This window comes from Euleptes europaea, chromosome 4 (assembly GCF_029931775.1).
Source record: "Euleptes europaea isolate rEulEur1 chromosome 4, rEulEur1.hap1, whole genome shotgun sequence".
NCBI classification, from domain to species: domain Eukaryota; kingdom Metazoa; phylum Chordata; class Lepidosauria; order Squamata; family Sphaerodactylidae; genus Euleptes; species Euleptes europaea.
In genome coordinates, this window is record NC_079315.1 from 91,202,886 (window position 1) to 91,226,747 (window position 23,862).

At 42.9% G+C, this 23,862-nt stretch overlaps 1 protein-coding gene across 1 annotated transcript in view; it reads right to left on the bottom strand.

Moving 5' to 3' along the window:
- ARSB (arylsulfatase B) overlaps window positions 1–23,688 on the bottom strand; it is a 73,810-nt gene extending 50,122 nt beyond the window's left edge. Inside the window, exons 1-4 of the mRNA XM_056848272.1 lie at window positions 23,407–23,688; window positions 12,133–12,319; window positions 9,422–9,612; window positions 7,210–7,417 (exon numbers count right to left, since the gene is read on the bottom strand). Of these exons, the coding sequence (XP_056704250.1) occupies window positions 7,210–7,417; window positions 9,422–9,612; window positions 12,133–12,319; window positions 23,407–23,688 (868 nt within the window). The remainder of the gene's footprint in view (window positions 1–7,209; window positions 7,418–9,421; window positions 9,613–12,132; window positions 12,320–23,406) is intronic.
- Window positions 23,689–23,862: the final 174 nt, after the last annotated feature.

The window sequence follows — 23,862 nt, forward strand, 5'->3', positions numbered from 1 at the left end:
ACCCATACTGTTGCGCATAGGCCTAGTGTCGCATTGCAATTGGTCCCTCAACCATTCCACCTGTAATGTTAGTATGGCAAAGATCCCTAGCCCAGGGGGTGTAGGCTGGTGTATTAATATTGCCCACAAAGCAGCATTGCATATGTGGCCGCCTGGTCTAAACAAGTAAATAGCATGGGTCCTGAAGATGTTTCAGATTTAAATCAGACCTCGGAGTAGAGTGTGGAGCAGGGATAAAAAAAAGAGGTCTAGCCACTTCTTTTCAAAGTGGCTTCTCCTGGGTTGGGGGGAGAGGTAATAGCATTTAGTTAACATGTTTGTGTGCAATGTACAATAAAAAGGCCCCAGGCACAATACTACAAGTGGACCCAATAAATCCCACAGGTCTCAATGCAGCTCTTTTGAGTTCACTAGGGATTGCTGAACTTATTGTTTTATGAATGGGTACAGTACCAAGGAGCCCTGTGGCGCAGAGTGGTAAAGCTGCAGTACTGCAGTCGAAGCTCTGCTCACGACCTGAGTTCGATCCCAGCGGAAGTTGGTTTCAGGTAGCCGGCTCAAGGTCGACTCAGCCTTCCATCCTTCCGAGATCGGTAAAATGAGTACCCAGCTCGCTGGGGGTAAAGGGAAGATGACTGGGGAAGGCACTGGCAAACCACCCCGCAAAACAAAGTCTGCCTAGAAAACGTCGGGATGTGACGTCGCCCCATGGGTCAGGAATGACCCGGTGCTTGCACAGGGGACCTTTACCTTTACAGTACCAAGCCATTTTCAAGATGACTAACTAAACTGTTCTTGAGTTTTAAAAGGCTCACAAGTAAATAATTTAGCACGTTTGCAAGTATAAAGTTTACTGTTCTGCTACTTACAATTTTGTTCCACAACACGTTGGATAAGAATTGTCAGCAAGATTAATTATTGAGCACTTCTACCACAGTAAGCAGACAATTTTTATTGATCTTTGGAGAACATACGAAGAGTTAAGATGGATAAGATCAAGGGCCCAATATCCCAATTTAAAATGTGGGCATCCAGATGCCTTTGGGAAACCTGCAAACCAGGCACAAAGAAAACACCTCCCCCCATGACATATTCAGAAGTACACTGCTTCTGAACATGGAGGTTTCATTTGGTAACCGGCACTGACAGACTGATGTTTCAGGAATTTCTCTAAAAATATTCCAAAACTAAATTAGATTATGTATTGGGATTCCACATTTTTTAAAAAAGCACTCCCCCACCCAATTGGACTGTCGCTGCAGCACTGTTTCCCCAAATTAACCCCCCCCCAAAAAAAACTGCAGCTACTATTTGTCCTCAGGGGGAATCACACAGGCACATCTATGTTTTTCCCTGTTAGAAAAAAATACAACTTTGGGGACTCTCTCATTAACACAGTTTTCCTCAGGTATCAGATGCTCTGCTGACGGTTTTCAATCTACCACCAAAAGTTCCTTTACTTCTCATTTGTTTACTACAAACTGACATTACGAACCTTTCCTTGACTGTTTGCTTTCTCTATTTCAGACCTCTTTTTCAGATAGCAGACCCAAACTTGGCATATTCAAACTCTGCCATTCCCTTGAAACTGATGCATCCTCCCAATTCATTCCACATACATATGTGCCATCAAGTCCCAACTGACATGGTCCAAGGTCAGAGAGAAGCAGGTTTGCATTTGTCTTCCTCTGCAGCATCTTCCTTGGTGGTCTCCCTTCCGAGTACTGACCCTGCTTACCTTCTGAGATTGGGCTATACCATGCCGCCGTCCCTCCCCCCTATTCATTCTCGACTCAATTAAATCCCAAATACAAGAAAACGGGCAGATTATTATATGGGAGCATGAAGATTCCATGGTTTAGAAACAGAAGCAGGAAAAGACACTTTGGCAAATTGGTATAATCTGTACTGATAGTACTGAGCAAGCTGGAGTCTGAGGGTTCCTGGCTAGCAACCAGAAGGAGAGCGGGAAAATGGCAAATACCTGGAAATAATATCATGTCACGGACATGAAGATCTGATTCAGACAAAACTCTATACTAGTGGTTCCTAAACTTTTCGGGCCACCGACTCCTTGGGTCAACAAACTCAACCCCAGCACCCCCTACCCTATCCAACAACACAGTTGAAGGGGCCCACCTCTAGCGCCCCCCTGCTACCCCCTTGCCTCTTAGTACTCCCCTAGGTAATCCCACCACCCCTTAGGGGGTGGTACTGCCCACTTTGGGAACTACTGATCTATACCATCTCGGTGACATGACATAGCCTCTGGGTATTTGCTGGAAGTGATGCTGCCCCACTGATGGGACGTCAACTTTCTGGCAATTTCCCTCCCCCTTTCAAATGGCAGCAGGCAACGAAGAGGGAGGCTGGTTCAGCAGGACACCTGGTCTCCCTAAATTGGACCAATGATCTAACTTCGTATAAAGCATTTTCATAAACACACAAAACACAAAAGTGCATTGCAAATATGTCAATGTCAATAAACATGCAGTAGAAAGTGTATGGCATCTGGAATCCCTTTAGGCTGAGAGGAAACAAGTCAGACATCTGCAGCTATCTATATTTGGAGCAATAAGAGGGAGACTCCGAATGTCAGGACTTGTACAGAGTATAGCCAATATGCAACGTCTGAAACATTTATTTACTTAAGAGGCATGAGGTTGTGAACTGAATTTAAGCAGCGGGGAAATCCCACAGGCCATTCCTGCAGATATTTTTTTGTAGACTTAAGTCTGGATGAAGCATTTAGAACCAAGCATCAAAGGCAGCAAAAGAAGCACATTTATTTTTCATTATTAGTTTTTTTTAATAGTATGAGTGAATCCTTCCCAAGCTTATGAAAGGGAAGGAATAATAGTGTTTACTACAGCCATGCAGCCAGTATGAAAGAATCAATTCATATCTCAGCCAAGCCAGTTCTGTTCTGACCTCTGGCATTCCCATTGAATGGAACCCTTGAACTTCTGCACTGTAGGATTTAAGGCTGTGACGGAGTCAAAGGAAAAAATTAGACACAGAGAATTTTTCTACAGTTGTCCATTTAAAAACCAAATCTGGGGCAAAAATACTCTGATTCATAGAATAGCTGCTCCCACTCACAATGCACATTTTTTAAAAAACACACAACAAAGGCCTACACATTAATTTAAGAACTCTGCCCTCAGTTTGAACTCAAAAAGTCCTCCCCATCTTACTATTAAATTTCATTTGTCACTTCATTTGGTTGCACGGAATTGTAGAACAATGAACATTCCCTCTAATGGCAGAACGGCTATCAGTAGGGTTCCAGCCAGATGACTTGATATTTCATTACCCAGGCCTCCAGATGTATCCATGCCAGTGCTTGGTGTAGGGGTTAAGAGTAGTGGTTTGGAGCGGTGGGAGTCTGATCTGGAGAACCGGGTTTGATTCCCCACTCCTCCACATGAGTGGCGGAGGCTAATCTGGTGAACTGGATTTGTTTCCCCACTCCTACACAAAAGGCCAGCTGGGTGTCCTTGGGCTAGTCGCAGTTCTCTCAGAACTCTCTCAGCCCCACCTACCTCACAGGGTGTCTGTTGTGGGGAGGGGAAGAGAAGGTGATTGTAAGCCAGTTTGAGTCTCCCTTAAGTGGTACAGAAAGTCAGCATATAAAAACCAACTCTTCTTCTTCTTCGAGGTGGTGATCAAGTGGATAAGGCGGAACAAGCTGAATCCAGACAAGACCGAGGTGATGCTGGTTGGAAAGGATGATGTTTTAGAGGACATTTTGTCTTGGATGGAGTGGAACTGGCTTTTTGCAGAGCAGTTTAAGAGCTTGGGAAACTTTCTGAAAAGCAGGTTGGTGTTGTATCCAATCTACTGGTGATCAATTGCATTTTTTTCACCAACTCTCCTAGAAACTAGATGATAAATGTCACGTGTATAGTCAGGGGCTATCAGACTTGCAGTCACACATGAGTTCAGGGAACTAACATTCCCAAGCATACCAGGGCCCAAATTGGCTGAGAACTGTGTCACAGAGAGAGAAGGGGCTTCAGAGGTCCCTCACCACCACTTTCCTGAGCTGAAATAGCCCTAGGTGGACCCTATTTGACCTGATGTCAGGCTCCATGTGCACTGACTGAAGTACACAGAGCCCCACAGTGGGGCTGTGGAACTGTTTCAAATCCTTCAGGGCCCAAACCTCACTGGGCATAACATTCCACCGGGCTGGAGCCAGAGCCAAGAAGGCCCCGGCCAAGGACAGCCAGATATTTTTTGGACCAGGGATCACTAGTAGATTTTCTCCAGCTGAGCACAGAGCTCTTTGAGGGGTGTACTGGGAAAGGTGGTCCCACAGGTATGATGGTCCCAGACCGTTCAGGGCTTTAAAAGGTCAACACCAAAACCTTAAGCCTGATCCGGTGCTCAATCTGGAGCCAGTGCAGCTGGTGGAGTACTGGTTGGATGTGTGCTCTCTAAGCAGTCCCTGTGAGGACCCACGCCGCTGCATTCTGGACCAGTTGAAGTTTACGGATCAGACTTAAGGGAAGCCCTGCTTAAAGCAAATTACAGTAGTCTAGTCTGGAGGTGAATAAATAAATAAAATGTATTAACCAATGTCCATCTAGCAATAAATGAAAACTAGCACATAATAAAAAAAATTAAAATTAAAATTTTTAAAAAGTTCCAGTGGAAGAAAGTTAAATTGCATCAATCCAGAGAGCTCTACAAATAGCTCAGACAGGTAGATCTGCTGATGTTTTAAAAGGTGTGAACTTTGGGATAGCAATGGGAGGATATTCCTTAACTGAAGCCATTTTTTCCTAGTTTTATATTTCACCTCAGCCTTTACCATGTTGTTCTTAACTTTTTGCAATAGGGGGATAATGATATTGGTGTAGCTTGAGGGATGTTGTAAGAATTACTAAGAAAATATATGTACCACAGGTGTGGGAAATATTAGATTGGGTATAGTCAAAAGATGACTTTAAGCACAATGCTATACATATCAGCAGGATAAAGTACACCCCAGATGAAAACAGAAACCATTCTCAGGATGGCAAATAGGATCCGGATGCTAATAAACTGGAACCAGATTCTGATGGGAAGAAACTTTGTCTTGTTGAGCTTGGAAGGATCATTGTAACTGAATTTTAGAAGGAAAGTGAAAAGAAAAATGGTTATACCTTAAAGTTAAGGAAATAAGAATGATTCCTTGGGAGTAAATGCAGTTCTAGAAAGGTACACACACTTCTCAACAGAGAAATCCCACTCCATGTCTTGTGGTACCCTCTTGTGGCAATTAATAGACACAACAGACACAGTTTATTTCACAGTACTTTTGTGTCTTGAATAACTGCATCTGTTGACTTTTTGCTTTACAAAGCAGCTGGTAATAGCACATCACCCCCATCAGGCAGCAAAGCTTATTATTGCTTCCAGTTTAGATTTTAAACCAAAAGTGTGTGTGTGTGGGGGGGGAAACCAGAATAGAAAGACAACACTGTGTGATCGTTTGAAACAATGCCCTGATTGGACTGTGCTAGCAACGCTGATCCTAGTGATGATGCTGGTTCAGAAATTGAATGAGTATTAAATTAACTTAAAAGTCTTGATTATTTAAGTGTGGAAGATGCATTTTAAAAACATTAAAATGACATGTAAAATACATAAGAAATAAGGTAGTGTAGTAGTAGTACTGAATTGTGTGACCTTCATCAGAGGTACATTAATACAAAAGAAATAAGGTGGTGTTGTAGTAGTAATAGTGAATTGCGCGACCTTCATCAGAGGTACATTAATACATAAGAAATAAGGGGATGTAGTGTATTGAATTGCGTAATGTTCATCAGAGGTACATTAATAATCATAGTGTATTAACAGTTGTATGTGGTTTAGAGATGCTGCTAGTCTATATTAAAGAGTACCTGGAGTTTTGCTTCCCGTTTAACAAGAGCCTTTTAAATTGTGCAATGGGTTTGCTTGCCAACTGGCATAGTTTCAGAATACGTTTAGGCCAGACCTTATTATGTGAACAGAGAGTATTTTTGTAGTTATACTGTGGCAGAGTATCTGCTTTGCATGCAGAAGATCCTGAGTTTAATGACTATCATCTCCAGTTAAAAAGATCAGATAACAGGCAATGGGAAAGTCTTCTACCGGAGAATCTGGAGATCCACTACCAGTCACAGCAGGCAATGATGAACTTGACAGATGAAAGGTCTGACTCACTATAAAGCAGCTTCATGCTTGACATCAGGTTATCAACCCATATACTTTAAATAAAATAGAAATGTCTTTTGCAATCTGTGTGCTATGATTATACACGGGAGTGTGCATTTTTCCCTACACTAGTATAAGGAGAACATCATGTGTAAAGCAGCCGTCAAAAACTGTCAGTCTGAACAGCAATTTCAGCTACAAGTAGGATTAATTACAGTAGTATTCATCAATGTAAGTACTTCAAAATGCTGCAAATTGCCCTATCACATCAGGGATGCAATAAAGCAAAACAAATTGGGTCTCTCCTATCATCATACTGGGGAAGTTAGTTTTAGGGTCTCACTGATACAGCCAAGCCGCAGAATGCGCCTTTCAATACTTCCAAATGTAAAAGGTAATGCAAACATCCCAAAAATTTTACCATTATTTTATGTAAGGATGCTTATCAAATCCTTTCTGGATTTTACAGCTCTTTCTGGATTTTACAGCTCTTATCTTTGGAATGGCACCCACGCATTAGGAATCCATGATTCTTGTGCTTGTAAATGCAGAAGCAGTTTTCAGTTTCTCTCTTTCTTCTGTGCAGTGCAGGCTACTGATGCACACAAGCACATACGCCCATTGATTCAATCACATCTCAAAAAGCTATCCTAATGTGATCTCACGGAATTACAGCACAGGTGTGCATTCATAAACTGCAAAGGGGGATGATGTAAACAATGAATTTCACAGTTAATGCTGTAAATTCTTCACATTAAACCATAAGGGAGTTGAAGGATGTGGGGCATGGAACAAAAACAAGAGGGAAACTGATCATCCCTCATTTTATGATTTTTCAATGTAAGCTACTTTAGAAATGAAGGGCAAAATTATATTGACTGTTATATATTTGAGCTAAAATTTCTCACACTGTTTTGCATTTATATAAGAGAATCTGACTGCTTTGGCATACTGTATACTTCACTTAATGTATCAGAGAAAACTGATGCAATGTATCTGTATCTATTTATTCAGCCTCACCTGTAGAGAAGATGAAAACAGTGTTGTCCCAAAGTCCATGGCTCTTCAGGGCTGTAGTGACATTTCCTACAGCTTCATCCATAATGGATACCATTCCTGCATATTTGCGTCTATTTTCATTGCAGATGAAGGAGTATGGTTCTGTGTATTTCTCAGGGACTTGAAGAGGATCATGGACAGATTGCAAAGCAAGGTAGAGAAAGAGAGGCTATAAAAAAAGATATATTTTTTTACTGAAAATTATAATCACAGCATTACATGAAATAATCAAAAGAACAAAAGTGCCTCATAGTTCTGCCAGATATACCCTAACAGACAATTTCATATTTCACAATGTAATTCGATTTGTATTTCACAAGGTACAATCTAGTCAAAATTATACATTTTGAATTTTTTTTTCCAGTTAGAAAAGTCTGGGAACAGTGGGGATGGCGACCCAACTGGAAGAGGCTCATGGACAAATTGCAAAGCAAGGTAGATAATGTGTGTGTTAAGTGCCGTCAAGTCGCATCAAAGTCCTCCAAAATGTCCTCTCTTTGACAGCCTTGTTCAGATCGCAAATTGAGGGCTGTGGCTTCCTTTAGATAATACAAACCAAAGTAGATAATACAAACCATGTTATACTGGGGTGGCAGACAGTCATAAATTTTTCCAAGGAGATAACAGCACCAACACATAGTTCCCTCCTACTTAACCTATCTGGAACTGTGTCATGTAGATTAAGCTGAGAGATTGTAGCTGTTTCAGAGTTACTCAATGAGTTGTGCTAATATCTTCAGAGTAGGGGTATGCACCAAGAAAAAAATTCATTATAATTTTGGATCTGGGATTTGGGTGGTGGTGGTGACACTTATCATGTATCCCTGATTTTCGAGTAGGACAATACTGGTTCAGGAGTCAAATCCATTGGAAGAGAGAGTCTGGAATTTTGGGAACATTATTTTCAACGGGGGGACCAATTTGAGGGTCTGGTGCAGCTTTTTTTTGGGGTTTTTTTTGTTTTGTTTTTAAGATAATGACACTAAATTTACACCGAACATGCTCTTGGTGATACTGCTGACAAGCAGCACTGGTACAGATGTTTAGGGACAAGATTGGAAGATGTTATATACAGGAGCTAATACAGTGGCGACATAATTGCAAAAGATCTGAAAGTATTTATTTATAGTACTTCCAGGCTGCGTTTCTATGTTACTTGGAGTAGCAACAGAAAATTAAGAAATTTGTGAAGCTGACCAGTATCTTGACATGGAAACTCAGTGATCTAAAATTCTGTTCCATGTGATAGCCCTGATGATAGTTGATTTGTCTGTCCTATATTTTGTATTTTAAGCTACACAACATTAAATATAGGTTGACGTTCCTGTCCCCTATGACCACAATATAAGACAAATCAAGGTTTAACTGACAGGAAAACATTAAAAAAATAAAAAAATAATAAAACCAACATAATAAAACTACAAGAAATAACATAAATTATCAGCAGCCAGCTAATTCATGTACAGTGGTACTCTGCTGCTGCTAACCAAGATACTGCAGGATATCTGTGAAATGAATCAGTTTCACATATCCACCTTATCAGTGCCTGAATCACACAGTCTTTATCAACCTGTGGAAGCAGGGACTGGATTAAAAGTAATGCTTCAATTCCCATATTTCTAGTGCAAGAACAAGCAATGCCCTACTGTCTGAACAAACATGTTTCAAAAGGTGGGAGCACACAAAGCAAGATGCCAACACTGGCATTCACCCTCTGCTCTGTATGACCCCATCTTTTGAACAATATTTGGACTCTTTGTGAAGACTTGCTGCAAGAAATTCTTTGTCCTTGATGTAAAGGTGTGGCGGGTGGCAATCAGAGAGGGAAATTTTCCACTGGTGCTGGTTGTTCAATGTCCTCCCTATGGATATATGTTTGGTGCCTAATCATTTTACAAAGATTAGAAGTCCTGTGGATGATCTTTGCTTAAATTGTTTTAGTGCAGAATGCGTTTTTTTTTGTCTTGCATTTCAAATTTCCTACCAATTTTATTTGTCTACTTCTCCGCAGGTCTGTAATTAGAACTGGAGAACCAAAGGCTTCAATGTGACACTCAATGATTAATTAATTACAGTGGAATTAAGTACATGCGACTGGGGAAATGGCTGCATTTGACCAAAAGTGCATCAAAATGTATAAATTCTAACTTAAATTTAAAAAAGATTATTATACCTTCTCAGTTTGATGATTGGCTATAAGATCTACAGCTCTTTTGGTAAATACATTAGCAGAGTACATGTTTTCAAATCCAACTGCAACTTCTTCTCCATCTCGAAAATCAAGGGCACATCTTGTGATATTTTTTGACACAATGGCCACACAACGCTCATGAGAATAGTAGTTTTCACTTCCAAGAAGGTAGCCTAAAACAAGTGGGGGAAAGCGATTAATCATACTGTAGCATCAGGAAGACACTAGATTTACAGTTCCCCTTTTAAGTTAGGGAAAGGCAGGAACGTACCTTTTCCGTGCACCTTGAAAAATTTGCCAAATAAGAATATTTTTATAGTCACAAAGCAAACACTTTGGCAAAATATATCTCCCTCGGTAACCAAGTATTAATACATGCTTACTTTGTAAGGTTTCAAAGCTGCCCAATAATGTTTTTAAACTGGCAAAAGTATTAAAACTACCAAAATCAAAAATATTTATGTTATTAGCTCAGAGGCAAGAACAAAACCAGACAAATTAGCAGTTTGGTATGAATGGAGGGGAGAGTCAAATTTTAATAGTTTATTTAAAAAAAAACTAGAAACCTGGAGAGGAGGTGAACTGCTTATGGCTGGGGACAGGGAAAAACTTGGGGTTCTGTTTATTTCTCTCAGCCTCTATAGCCATGCCTGTCAGCCAATGAGTGTAACCAAAGCCTCGGCATTTACCCCCTGATAAATGGGTTTCCTTCATGGCGGATGGCAAATGTAGGATCACGTCATGCCTCTGCCTCCATCCACACCTCTGCTCTGCCTTACAACTTGTGCATTTTTATTTCACTTATTTAAAACATTTTAATGTTGCCTTACAAGTTAATCCAATACAGCAAACAATCAAAAACATTAAAACAAACTTTTAAAAAACATATAATTGGGAAGGACCGTCAGTGGTCTTCACCCACTGGAAGGAGACAATGATGGGGGGGGGGGGGAGGACAGAAGAATCTCCCTGGGAAGGGAATTCCATAATTTTGGGGCCATGACCATTAAGGTCCTTTTTTGGGCTGCCACACTTCTAGCCTCAAGTGTTGGGGGCACCTGATGCCAAGCCCAATATGGAAGCAGTCAGTCCCTTAAAGGAGTGCTGGCTCCAAGCCATATATAGCTTTAAAGGTAAATACCAGCACCTTGAATTGGTCCTGGAAGCAAACTATGAGCCACTGTGTAAGCAAAACCTTTGTGCTCACATTGTATGTGAGCTTCCGAAAACAAAAGAATTAGGCAAATAAGCCCTCCCAGAGGTAGTGAGATGGTAGAAAGTAGAACCGTTGAGCACAGAAATGCCAGCCAGGCTTATTCCAGACACATCTGCCGAGTCACTGTCTCCTCTTGCTGCCCCTCCCGCCTGAAAAAAATGAAGCCAGACAGCAAGGCCCCAGAATAATTGTCAGATCAGGTCTCTAGCTGCTCCTAAAAGAAAGAATTCTGTTCCAATTTATTCACTATATTACTCATGGGCATTGTTCCAACTGAATCTTCATTACTAAATTTCCAACTGCACATCCCTATTCTTTGGAAACTGAATAATGTTGGCAACAACAGCTGAAGCTAAAACTGTTATGCTATTTATAGTCAAAGAATATCATCCTGTTGATAGGATTATTTTTCATTCGAGCTATGTGGAAATTTCTGATCTGTTGCTGATACCAACTGGTGAGTGATACAGTCTCTTCACCATAAAACATCACCATTTCCCAACGCAACAGTATAATTCTTGGGGGGGGGGACCCCTTTCTCTACCAGTTTACCATGTATTAGTGCAGTTTAATCAATGCATGGAGACCTCCAACACTAACAACACTGGAGCAACAGCATACATATAATAGGCACTTTAATTTGTGTCCTTAGAGCAAGAAGAAGAGAAGAAGAAAAGTTGGTTTTTCTATGCCAACTTTCTCTGCCACTTAAGGGATAATCAAACCGGCTTACAGTCACCTTCCCTTCTCCACAACAGACACCCTGTAAGGTAGGTGGGGCTGAGACAGTGACTCGCCCAAGGTCACCCAGCTGGCTTTGTGTGTAGGAGTGGGAAAACCAAACTGGTTCACCAGATTAGCCTCCGCCGCTCATGTGGAGGAGTGGGGAATCAAATCCGGTTCTCCAGATCAGACTCCACCATTCCAAACCACTGCTCTTAACCACTACACCACGCTGGCTAAGACAAAGCAGGCTACCTACTGTGATGGACTGGGGGACATTATTTTTTGGTATACAAATTCATTCCCATACCACAGATTTGGCCATGGCTGTGACAAACAAGTCAACCAGTTCACTTATGGTAGTTGATCATATTGTTTACTGAAATCAATAATTAAATCAACAATTAAACAAATTAAGCAAACCAGTGCCTCCATGACAACATCAAACACCCCATTGTCACAGGGTGCTTACTCAGGCAGCTTTTAAGAAATTCGGTCCTGGGGAACAGGGCACAATTAAATCCCAGCCTGGAATACCAAGAAGTTTTTTTTTTTATTTATTTAAAACGTTTGTACACTTCCTTCCAACCCAACTTAAGGTCCCTAAAGTGTACACACCGTACAAAATCTTTGTCCTCCCCACAATGTTTCCACCATTCCTAGATATTCTGAAAAATTAGGCCACAAAAAACTCCAGAAGGTTATAGAATTCTAAAATGAAGGGAAGGAGGGGTGAAGTAAAGTCTTTGCTTACCGAAGTAAGTATCAAACCCTCTACGGGTAGGAAGGCACTCTTTTCTGTACATTCCCAGATGCCACTTGCCCACCATGTGGGTAACATATCCTGCTTCCTTTAATAGCTCAGGTAGGAGTTTTTCATCCAGTGGGACACAGCTGGGCTGGCACGGCCAAATTATTTGATGCTGTAATCCTGTATGGATCTAATGAAAATAAGCACACCTCACATACCTGTTGCAACACAACATCATGATGCTTAAACAGCACTTTCCATTGCAGCATATTCATCTTTAAAGAAAACAAAATCTAAATACAAAATCAATACTCATGCAATTTTAAATACATTGCATCAGAGGAAGGTATGTGCACTGGCAAGAACAATCACTTAACACATCTTAAAGTTGCATAATTAACAAGCATTGCAGGACTTTTGCGCTATTAAGCAAAATAAGAGAAAGTAAAACCGTAGAAGCACCACATTGTTTTACAGTTCTGTAATCCCAGTTCTACTGTTTTGTTTACTGGCATTGTTTGCTGTTTGATTGAATTGCTTTTCATATTCTATAATCCAATTTGAGTCTCAGTGAGAAAGGCTGGCTATAATTGAAGTTAATAATAATAATAGTATCATGTAGGAATTATGCAGGGAGTGGGGAATTGCAGGGGACCAGCTCCTTCACATGTCTGCCCTTTTACATGTAATGTGGGAAGCGGGAGGGTATGTATGTGTGCATAATATATTTACTTAACCTTAACCCCCGATACTTCAATATGCTCCACTAGTAAAGACAAGAGGCCCCGGTTAGGACAGAATATGGAGAAACGGAATGGTTTCCGATTGGCAAAGGTGTTAGACATGGATGTATTTTATCTCCCTATCTCTTCAATCTTTATGCAGAACACGTAATTAGGAAAGCTGGATTAGATTTAGATGAAGGTGGAGTGAAAATTGGAGGGAGGAACATTAACAATTTGAGATATGCCGATGATACTACATTACTGGCAGAAAATAGTGAAGACTTGAAACGACTACTGCTGAAAGTTAAAAGAGAAAGTGCCAAAGCAGGACTACAGCTGAACCTCAAGAAGACAAAAGTAATGACTACAGGAGAATTACTCAACTTTAAGGTTGACAATGAAGAAATTGAAATTGTTCAAGACATTCTATTCCTTGGCTCCATCATCAAGCAAAAAGGAGGCTGCAGCCAAGAAATGAGAAGGAGATTGAGACTGGGAAGGGCAGCCCATGAAGGAGCTAGAAAAGATTCTGAAGTGTAAGGATGTGTCACTGGCCACAAAGATCAAGTTAATTCATACCATCGTATTCCCTATTGGGTGTGAAAGCTGGACAATGAAGAAAGCTGATAGGAAGCAACTAGATTCCTTTGAGATGTGGTGTTGGAGGAGAGTGTTACAGATACCGTGCACAGACAAAAAAACAAATCAGTGGGTTATAGATCAAATCAAGCTTGAATTGACCCTAGAAGCTAAAATGACTAAACTGAGGCTATCGTACTTTGGTCACATTATGAGAAGACCAGAGTCACTGGAAAAGACAATACTACTAGGAAAGGTTGAGGGCAGCAGGAAAAGAGGAAGACCCAGCAAAAGATGGATTGACTCAATAAAGGAAGCCACAGCCTTGGAACTCAAGGTTGATCATAGAGGATTCCCTGGAAGCTGGCCATCCAGGCACTGACCATACACAGATGTGTTTCACTTCAGCAAGGTCTTTTGTCAACCATATCCTTGGACACACTTACATTTTACTCTTAATGTCCCCCATCCCTATGTAAAATTTTGCAAGGTTTTCTCAACGTCCTTTCCAAATTTGCAAGCTTTAATTAAATGCAAATTAGTTTCCTATTTCAATAAAACAAACCATGGAAGTGATAAATAACTTGTATCTAATTTTTCCAGTCATGGTTCTACTAGCCTATTTTGAAATGCAGTTTTTAAAAGATGAATACCACATGTATAATGATTAGCCAAATTATATAATTTAGCAAAATATAGAGATTTTTGCCAGCCAAACAAAACAATTGGAAGAGCCAAGAAGCTTGAAGATTACTCAAATGGTGGATTCTAGCTGGCGTTAGAAAGCAAAGAAGGGGGCTACTGAAACTGAACATAAATGGAAGACTGAAAAACAAAGTGGAAAGAAAATTCACTGCTGTTGCCAGCCAGCCAGAGCACATTGTTTGCCTTTATTTAGAGTTAGCTCACCAGCAGCTTAGCAATAACCAAAGCTGCACTTCATGAAGCCAAAATTGCTCAAAGTTCTAAAGAAAGGAGAAGATCAATTATTTTTAGAGTATCTTAGTCATGCAAAAATTACTGTGAGGTATGACCTGGATTTACACATTTTGACATATGGCAATATGGAGGAGTCTCTGTCTTTGATGTCCCCCCCCCCACCATCCCCTTGGGCTATTTTTATGTCAAATAAATAAAAATGTTGCAAAGCCATCAGCTGCTTGCCTCGGATCGTCTAGCCAGCTCTTCTAGTGTCATTTGCTTGGGAGGGTACAAGCATCTGGCATAGAGTTTTTCTGAACAATCCACGGCAGTCCATATCACAGGCCAATGCAATAAAATATCAATTTTCATTTTTGATTGGAAAGCAGATGGCTGGGCTGAACTGACACAGGAGGCTCTAATTTGAGGTATTTACAGAGTCTGGAGGGAAAAGGGTTTTTTAAGAAGACAGTACTATCACAGATTTGCCCTGTTGGGGAGGTACGAACAGCTCATTCCTAAGACTTGCAGAGGCAGGGTACGGTGTGGCTGAGGCACTGCCGCGGTGCCTCCAAAGAGGTTTCCTGGCCACTGCAAGGCTAAAATAGGCCTTTAAAAAAATAGAAAATGGGGCAAACAGCCCCATTGAAAACAGCGATGCTGAGCTGTGGTGGAGGGGGGGCATTCCTGGCCTGGAAGGGATTAGAAAGAGGTCTACGGGCAGCTCCGCCCCCGGAACGCCTCCGGGGCGTGGAAGGGATGCCTGCGCAAGGGATGCCTGCATTGGCAGGACGCTGGCAGGAGGCCAAGCCAGCATCCTAGGCCCACGCTGCTGCTGCAGCAGTCCTGGGGGGGGGGGCAACGCAGGTGACACTATGCCAGCACCCATGCCAGTTTGCACAGCACAAGTGGCACGGACACCGGTGCAAGCCCCTTGCCACCTCCTAAGCCGTTCAGCCCCCAGGCTCAGGAATGAGTTGTAAGGGCTGAGCTAGACAAGGGTATCGCTGACTTTGCACCACCAAGGATGCACCACTGTTTTAGCGAGTTACCACCTCAGAACTCCTTTAAGCTGCATTCTGTTGCCCAATTCTGGTCAGGACCACCACAGGAGGAAGAGGGGATCCTACTTTTCTCCACGCCATTTTTCCAATCCAAAACTGACCCCCTGGTTTATCAAGACTGGGAATGACAAAAATATGCAAGCTCGGAAAAGTGTGATCAGACATAGTCTGTTCCCCAAATCCAATCTTCCTCCTTGTTTGAAGAGGAGAAAAACAACTTCGCCTTGAAGCACATGCTCTCAGGTAAGTCCCTTCATTCCAGACAGAAGTCTCAAAATATACACAGAGTGTCTTAACACCATCCCAGGAACGAATGTAAAACCAATCAATTATGGTAAGTAAATCTTGTGCAGACATCTAAGCCTGAGTCACAGGTATTATTCTTTAAATGGTCATAAAGCTGAAAAACTCTATCAAAGTTCACATTGGAAAATTCCAGCGAAGACCCATCCGTCACAGTAACTTAACACCCTGTCCTATGTTTTAAATTGCACCAACTTAAAGTAGCTATCAGGATGCTTGAAGCAGAAGCCTTGTATCCGGAATAAGGAGAGAAATACATGGTGCCCTTGTGCCAACAGGCAGAAATACACAATGTAAGAACAATGGCTCCATCTGGGGGCAAATCACTGGTAAAGTGGAACGAATATTAAATAATTCAGCATAATCAAGAAAAAAGATCCAGAATGGAATACAGCGATACAAGAAAGCTTCATCATCACTATCTAGGGACACTGGGTTCACCAGGGACAAGCTGAAGGCTCCACCCTAAAGGTGACCCTGATTGTACCGCTTTACTTTCTCCTGTAAGTGAATGGGTGCCATTCAGTTCTATTGAGAAAAATGCCACACTAGGGAATATTATTGCAATAAGGGCAATGTTTGCATTGCTCCACTGACACTAGATGGCCCAGCTCTTTCAAGGTTTACTTGAAAGTGTGTGTGAATAAGCACCACACACAAAAAAAAATTCCTAAAAGCAAATAAAGTAGATGCCAGTTGAACTTCAAGAAGAATGATCACAGTGGGTAGCCGTGTTAGTCTGTTTGCAGTAGTCAAAAAGGACAAGAGTCCAGTAGCACCTTAAAGACTAACAAAAATATTTTCTGGTAGGGTATGAGCTTTCGTGAGCCACAGCTCACTTCTTCAGATACAGCTAGAATGTGAATCCATCGGTCTTTAAGTAGAGGAACAGTATGTAAATGTGAATTCCGGTACAATGTGGTGCTTGTGTGTCCCCCATGGATCCGTACTGTGGTGTCTAGGAAGTTGATTTCTTGTTTGGAATAATTCATCTAATAATAATTCATCTAATAATAATTCATCCAAACAAGAAATCATCTTCCTAGACACCACAGTACGGATCCATGGGGGACACACAAGCACCACGTTGTACCGGAAACCGACAGATCGGCAAATGTATCTACATGAGTCCAGCCACCACCCCAACCATATCAGACAATCCATTGTCTATAGCCAAGCCCTACGCTATAGTCGCATCTGCTCCAATCCTTCAGACAGAGATACACACTTGAGAGACCTACAGCAAACATTTTTACAACTACAATATCCTGCAGATATGGTGCGAAGGATGATTGAGAAGGCCAGAATGATACCCAGGCACAACTTACTATAAGATAAGCCCAGAGAGAATGACAACAGAACACCTCTGGTTGTCACTTATAGCTCCCAACTAAAACCAGTCCAACGTATTATTAAGGACCTACAACCAATGCTGGATTGTGACACTTCCCTCGCTGAAGCACTGGGGGGATGTCCCTTTCTTGCTTACAGACAGCCGGCTAACCTAAAACAACTTCTCACCCATGATGATAAACTACTTAACAAGAACATGGACTCTGGCACCAAGGCCTGCAACAAACCAAGGTGCCAACTTTGCCCTCATATAGATTCTAGGAACACCATCTCTGGACCCACCAATGTCAGCCATACTATCTCAGGTTCATATTCCTGCTCATCTTCTAATGTGATTTATGCCAGCAATGCCCTTCCACAATCTACATTGGACAAACAGGTCAGTCTCTTAGACAACGATTAAATGGACATAAGTCTGACATCAGAAACCACAATATTCAAAAACCAGTGGGTGAACATTTCAACCTTCCAGGACATTCTGTTGCAGATTTAAGAGTAGCGGTTCTCTTACAAAGGAATTTTAAAGGGAGATTGGAAAGAGAAACTGCTGAATTACAGTTGATATTCAAACTAAAGTCAATGCATTTACCTGGGCTGAATAAAGACCTTGCATTCATGGCCCATTACCAATGCTGATTTCTCCACACCCATCTCTCCTCCGGACATCACAGACTCTTCTGCATATCACACCTAATCCAATCAAGCTTGCTATTCACATTTACATACTGTTCCTCTACTTAAAGACCGATGGATTCACATTCTAGCTGTATCTGAAGAAGTGAGCTGTGGCTCACGAAAGCTCATACCCTACCAGAAAATATTTTTGTTAGTCTTTAAGGTGCTACTGGACTCTTGCCCTTTTTGACAACTTCAAGAAGAATGGCATTCATGTTAAATTTTTGCCTTTATGTTCAAGATATTTGAATTATTTTGCAATATGCCATTATTGTCTTTGCAGTGCTTAATGGTAGATATTAATCTTTTAGTTGTCCATCCTGTCCTCTACTGAGTACTGGTCATGTGGCCTGAGTAGAAGTTTATGTATTTTCTCTTCACATAATTTCTATTCATGTATTCCATGCTATTTTTATGTAACCATTTTAACTTTGGGGACCCCCCATTCCCTGGCCTTTTATTTATTTTTAATCTATGGATTTGATTATGCTTTTGTAGCATATTAACTCGTAGTGCCTCGATAAACTGTAATTCATTTAAAAAAGAATGGCATTCTACAGATGGGCCACCACCACTGAGAAGGCCCTGCCCCTAGTCAGCACATGCTACACTTCAGCAGGCAGGCACCACTGAGAGTGATGCTTGGGACCAAAACTTTAAGTGGCAAGCTGGACAACAGGGGAGGAGGTGGTTGTGACAGAGAGGTTAGGATCTGCCTCTCCCTAAGAGCGACCAGTGGGAGCTGATGGAAGGTTAGTGAGAGAGACAGCTGGAAAATAGCATTTAAGGGAGCTGAAAGTAAGTCTGGAAAAGAAGGAAGTGGCCTTGTGGTTAAGCTTAGAGATGAGAAAGCATTATATGGCTTGCGGGGGCGGGGGTTGCAACAAGCCTACAAAACCATTTGGAGAGATAATGTCATGCCACATTGTTCAGCAATGCCCGAGATGCAGTGTTAACGCACAAGTAAAAAAAAAGATTTTCAAAATAACTACTTTAAGCCCAGGAGTTGGCAATTTGCTCTGTACTCATGACAGTGCCAAAATACATTATGCTCTGGAGGACGAGTGTCAATCCACACATTTTATGCTACCAATATCATATTTTCATGAACAGGAGATGCCAAAGTACAGTCAATGGCCATGTTAGGTATTCTCCTTTCACAATCACCATTTGATACTTTATCGGTTTTGCAAAACCGCAAACCCTGGACTACATTTTTTTTTTAAAGAACGTTGGGGAGGAAAAAAACACACGGTTCCTGTCTAAAAACAGGGGCAAAAGTTAGTGGCTCTGCATGCAGTCTACCTACCAACCTGATATCAGCTTGGACAGCACTGAGGATCTAAGGCAGGCGTGTCGAATTCATTTATTATGAGAGCTAGATATGACATAAATGTCACCTGGTCATGCCAAAGTCATGTGAACCATAAAATTAAGTGCCAGAGATACTGGAGACACAAGCACAGGCAAAGTCAATTAATGATATTATTTTTTACTTAAAATACAAGCATGCTTAAAACAATGATACTCTTACAGAATTTTCTTTTATGTAACAGTCTTTGATCATTTATACCTCAGGATGGGGGGTGGGGGGAGAAATGCCTTGGCTGGTGAGCCTACAGCTGGCTTGCCAGCCCTGATCGGGACCGGGGAGGTCGGCTGCCTCAGCAGGCTGCCTAAGAGCTCTCAAGGGGCCGTATGTTTGACACCTCTGTTCTAATGTGTATTCTGGGAGAAAGAAACAGAGCCTGGTTTTGGTTCCCTCTTTCTCAAACTTCTGATTGTCACTTTGAAATATAACAGTGTCAGCCATTTAGTCAGCAGGTAGGATTCAGAATCCCGTAAGAAGTTAAAAGATTTTGGTATGCGTTTAACCAACCTGGGCCTACCTGCCCGTTGATACTACCCACAGCAACTGTTTGGAGTGGAGAATCGGCTGACCCAGGGCTCACAGTTCACAATGCACGGATGGTAACTTTGAGAGCTGTTCTGGAAACTGAACACAGTTCAGCTCTTAACCTAACAGGGGACATTGTGGCTTTTAATCTAACAGGGGATACGTTAACTAAAAAAAAACCCAGTATGCACGTTGTGCCATCTAGGAAACCGATAGTTTGGCGGTATAGGCTTTTGTAAGAACCAGGCCTCAGGGCAGAATTATTTCTGCCTCCATCTCTGTCCCCCTCAATACAGGACCCTGAGGTATCTAGCTATACATCTGCTATACAAAAAATCTCCCAATCATACAAAGCAATGCACGCACGGAAAGCTAGTTAAATCAGCGGCAAGATTTAGAAGCACTTGTTAGTTTCAATAAACTGCTTTTAATAGCTCCTCCTTTACTCTGCTCAACTCTTTCAAGTTTTCACAAACATGATATTCAAGCTGAAAAGGGTTTTGAGAACTTTTTTGCTCCCCTTGAAAGCATACATTTTGCACCAGACGACGTTACTAAAAGTCTTACTAACGTGCACAAGTAAGCCATATTTGGCATTTTGAATTACAGGTTACTTTCTCTAACAGATAAGAGTGGCTTAGGAAACCATTTTAAACATCTTACTGAACAACATTCAAAGAAGCCACTAGAGGTCTCTCCAGACCAAATAATTACCCATTCCAAACGTACAGTCAAACTAAAAAAAAAATTAACGGTTTCTCTATATTCTATATCAGAGATAGACAACCCTTTTGGGCCTGGTTGCCGCTGCCACCATGACCACCCTCCCTACAACATCTTCCTGTAACAGTGTTGGCGTGCAGGCAAGTAACAGGAGAAGGGAGAGATGAGAACTGTTATGTGTCCAGACGTGCCGGTGCCAAACGGTGACCACTGGTGGCCCAATCTGCACCTCAGCTGTTCCCCTTGTATCCAGCTAGCAGCTGTACAGGTCAGTAAGATGATGAACCCATCACTTTCTCCCACTACTCTGGCCCTCAGAGGTTCTTTTTAGTCGCTTGGGCAGAGATCCAGCCCTGCATCTTGCAAGCAAAATGGCCCAGCACACAATTGTTCAACATACATACCAAGGCGCTGCTGACTCTCTTCTATGCATGCTCTATTAATTGTTTTTACAACTTGGTTTGTGAGATTTCAGTTTCATGGGACTAATGTTTACTGGGAATATGAAAAAGAAGCAAATATAATACCTCCAAGTCTTAAGAATTAAAAATTGTGATACCAATAGGAGGGAGAACAAAGCCTACACCTCAAAAATATTTTGTTCCCAAACCTCAAACTTTCTTTAAAGAAAACAGTCACTTCATATAGGAAATTGCCTGAATCCTGCATACCGTTTTTCCTGTGTGCTAAACACAATGGCCATTTATGCTTGGTAATTTGCAGCGGGTTCCAGGCTGGAGTGCCCCGCATATTTTTTTGATTTCTTCACGCTGAACCATCATTCTGGATGTCACTGCAAAGCCAGCGCATACCTGCTTCTCATTTCTTTGTGTGTGTGTAAAGTGCCGTCAAGTAATTTGCTCTGCCCCCTGCCTCGAAGTATTTCCATGAAGAATGGGGAGAGGTGGAATTTGTTTGACTTTCTCCTCTTGCATCGGGACCGTGAATAGTCATTTTAATGGTTGGATTTTAAAAAGGAGCTTTGAGCGAGAATCAAAATTGATCCTGCATGAATGGTCAATGTCATCTGGAGTCCAAGGAGATAAGAGAAGAAATAAACCTACACAATCTCCCTACACAATTTCAGTAACTTTGACGGTGGAAAAATCACCCTTAATGATGCAGACCTGAGAATTAAGATGGATTGTTAATGGATAGGACATGAACCCAGGTCTCTCACTCTCAAGTCTAGCTCTCCGTCAAATGATTTCCCCCTCACTACATTAACAAAGATCATAGGTATCTACACTGATCCCATATAATCATTTCAATAGTATAACCAAACAACACATCAAAGAAGTGAGCAAACTTTCAAGTCTCTCAACCTCTTCTCCCCCCCCACCCCCAGCCTTTCTCCCCTAACAAGTAACCAAAACGGCATGCATCGTTCTCCCCGCCTCCATTTTATCCTGACAACAACCTCGTGATATAGTTTAGGCTGAGTGTGTGACTGGCCCCCAATCACCCAGCATCAGACATTCAGTCAAAAACAAAAGAAAAAGATGTCTGAGAACACAGCAAAGCCACAAGTCTATATAAAAGAGAGGTAAAGGTCCCCTGTGCAAGCACTGGGTCATTCCTGACCCATGGGGTGATGTCACATCCTGACGTTTACTAGGCAGTCATTGTTCGTGGGGTGGTTTGCCAGAGCCTTCCCCAGTCATCTCCCCTTTACCCCAGCAAGCTGGGTAGTCATTTGACCGACCTCGGAAGGATGGAAGGCTGAGTCAACCTTGAGCCAGCTACCTGAAACCGACTTCCGTCGGATCGAACTCAGGTCGTGAGCAGAGCTTTTGACTGCAGTACTGCAGCTTACCACTCTGCGCCACGGGGCTCAAGTCTATATCCAGAGCCCTAAAATGGGCCAGACCACGTCAAAAGCCATCTCATATTGAAACTGCAATCGTTAGGTATAGCAGGCTTCCTCCTGAGCAAAGCAAGATCTCAGTGGTTGTGGAAAGAGGTGGGGTGAAGACAGAGTACCATCAGGGAGAGGTCAAGGTCAGTTCACTTGCAAAGTCAGACTGGGCAGTGACCAGGGCAGCCCAGTTCAGAGGGCACCAGCTGTTTCAGTTCAGAGGGCACCAGAAGTGGCTTGCAAACGCACGGTCAGTTTCTCACAGAAACGGCAAAATGCCCCAGAATCCTCAAGATGACCCACCCAGGCTTAAGATGTGTCAGAAATAACAGGAGCAGGAACTGAGAGCCATGGCTCAGTGGCAGAGTATCTGCATGGCATGCAGAAGGCCCCAGGTTCAATCCCTTGGCATCACTTGTTTGTTTGATTGATTAATACAGCATAAGCCAGTAAAAACACATGTCATTTATACAAAAGGTAGAAAAAAAATTCAGCAGTTCAACCAAAAAAAAAAACACACATTCCTAATTAAAATTTCCAAATAATGTATAATAGGTTCTTTTAGGTTATCCGGGCTGTGTGACCGTGGTCGTGGTATTTCCTTTCCTGGTGTTTCGCCAGCAGCTGTGGCAGGCATCTTCAGAGGACAGTCCTTCAGTGTTACTCCTCTGAAGATGCCTGCCACAGCTGCTGGCGAAACGGCAGGAAAGGAAATACCACGACCACGGTCACACAGCCCGGATAACCTACAAGAACCAATGAACTCTGACCGTGAAAGCCTTCGACAATGTATAACAGACTAAAATTGATTCAATTATGATTTCTCTAATTGCAACAGCCCAACATTAGGGGTCGAACTTTATAGACTATTGCACAAAATGTGGCCAATCCTTGGCCTCTCCAGTTAAAGGTACCAGGCAAGTAGGTGAGATGAAAGACCCCTGCCTGAAACCCTGGAGAGCCGCTGCCGGTCTGAGTAGGCAATACTGACTTTGATAGGCCAAAGGTCTGATTCAGTAGAAGGCAGCTTCATGCGTTCATTTCAGGCTTACTTTGAAGAAGTTCTCAAGAGCCTGGGGAAGAAGCGAGCCCTGGCCCGAGTGCCTTTGGTGGGAACGAAGCGACCCCCCTGCGAGGCTCTCCGCCCCGCCCCACTGCGCCACCCTCCCCGCCTCCTACCTGGTACCTGCCGGTGAGCAGCTGGCTGCGGGAGGGGGTGCAGAGGGGCTGGGCGTAGTAGCGCTCCAGGCGCACCCCGCCGGCCCCCAGGGCGTCGAGGGCGGGCGTGCGGATCTCCGAGCCGTGCCAGCCCACGTCGTTCCAGCCCAGGTCGTCGGCCAGCACCAGCACCAAGTGGGGCGGCCTCGCCGGCCCCCGCCCCACGCACCGCCCCACGCACAGCAGCAGCAGCAGCAGCGCCTGCAGCGCCGACACCAGCCCGGCCCCCAGGCGCCGCGCCATCGCCGCCCGCCCGTCCGTCCAGCTCGCCGGCCCAAGCAGGAACTGCCGGCCCGGGGAGGGACAGCCCAGGACCACCCCGCCCCGAGGAAAGCGACGCCCCGCTGCCCGCCCCGTGCAGCCCACCAGCCGCGCCGCGCCCCCAGCTCCGCCCCTCGGGGAGGAAAAGGAACCGGA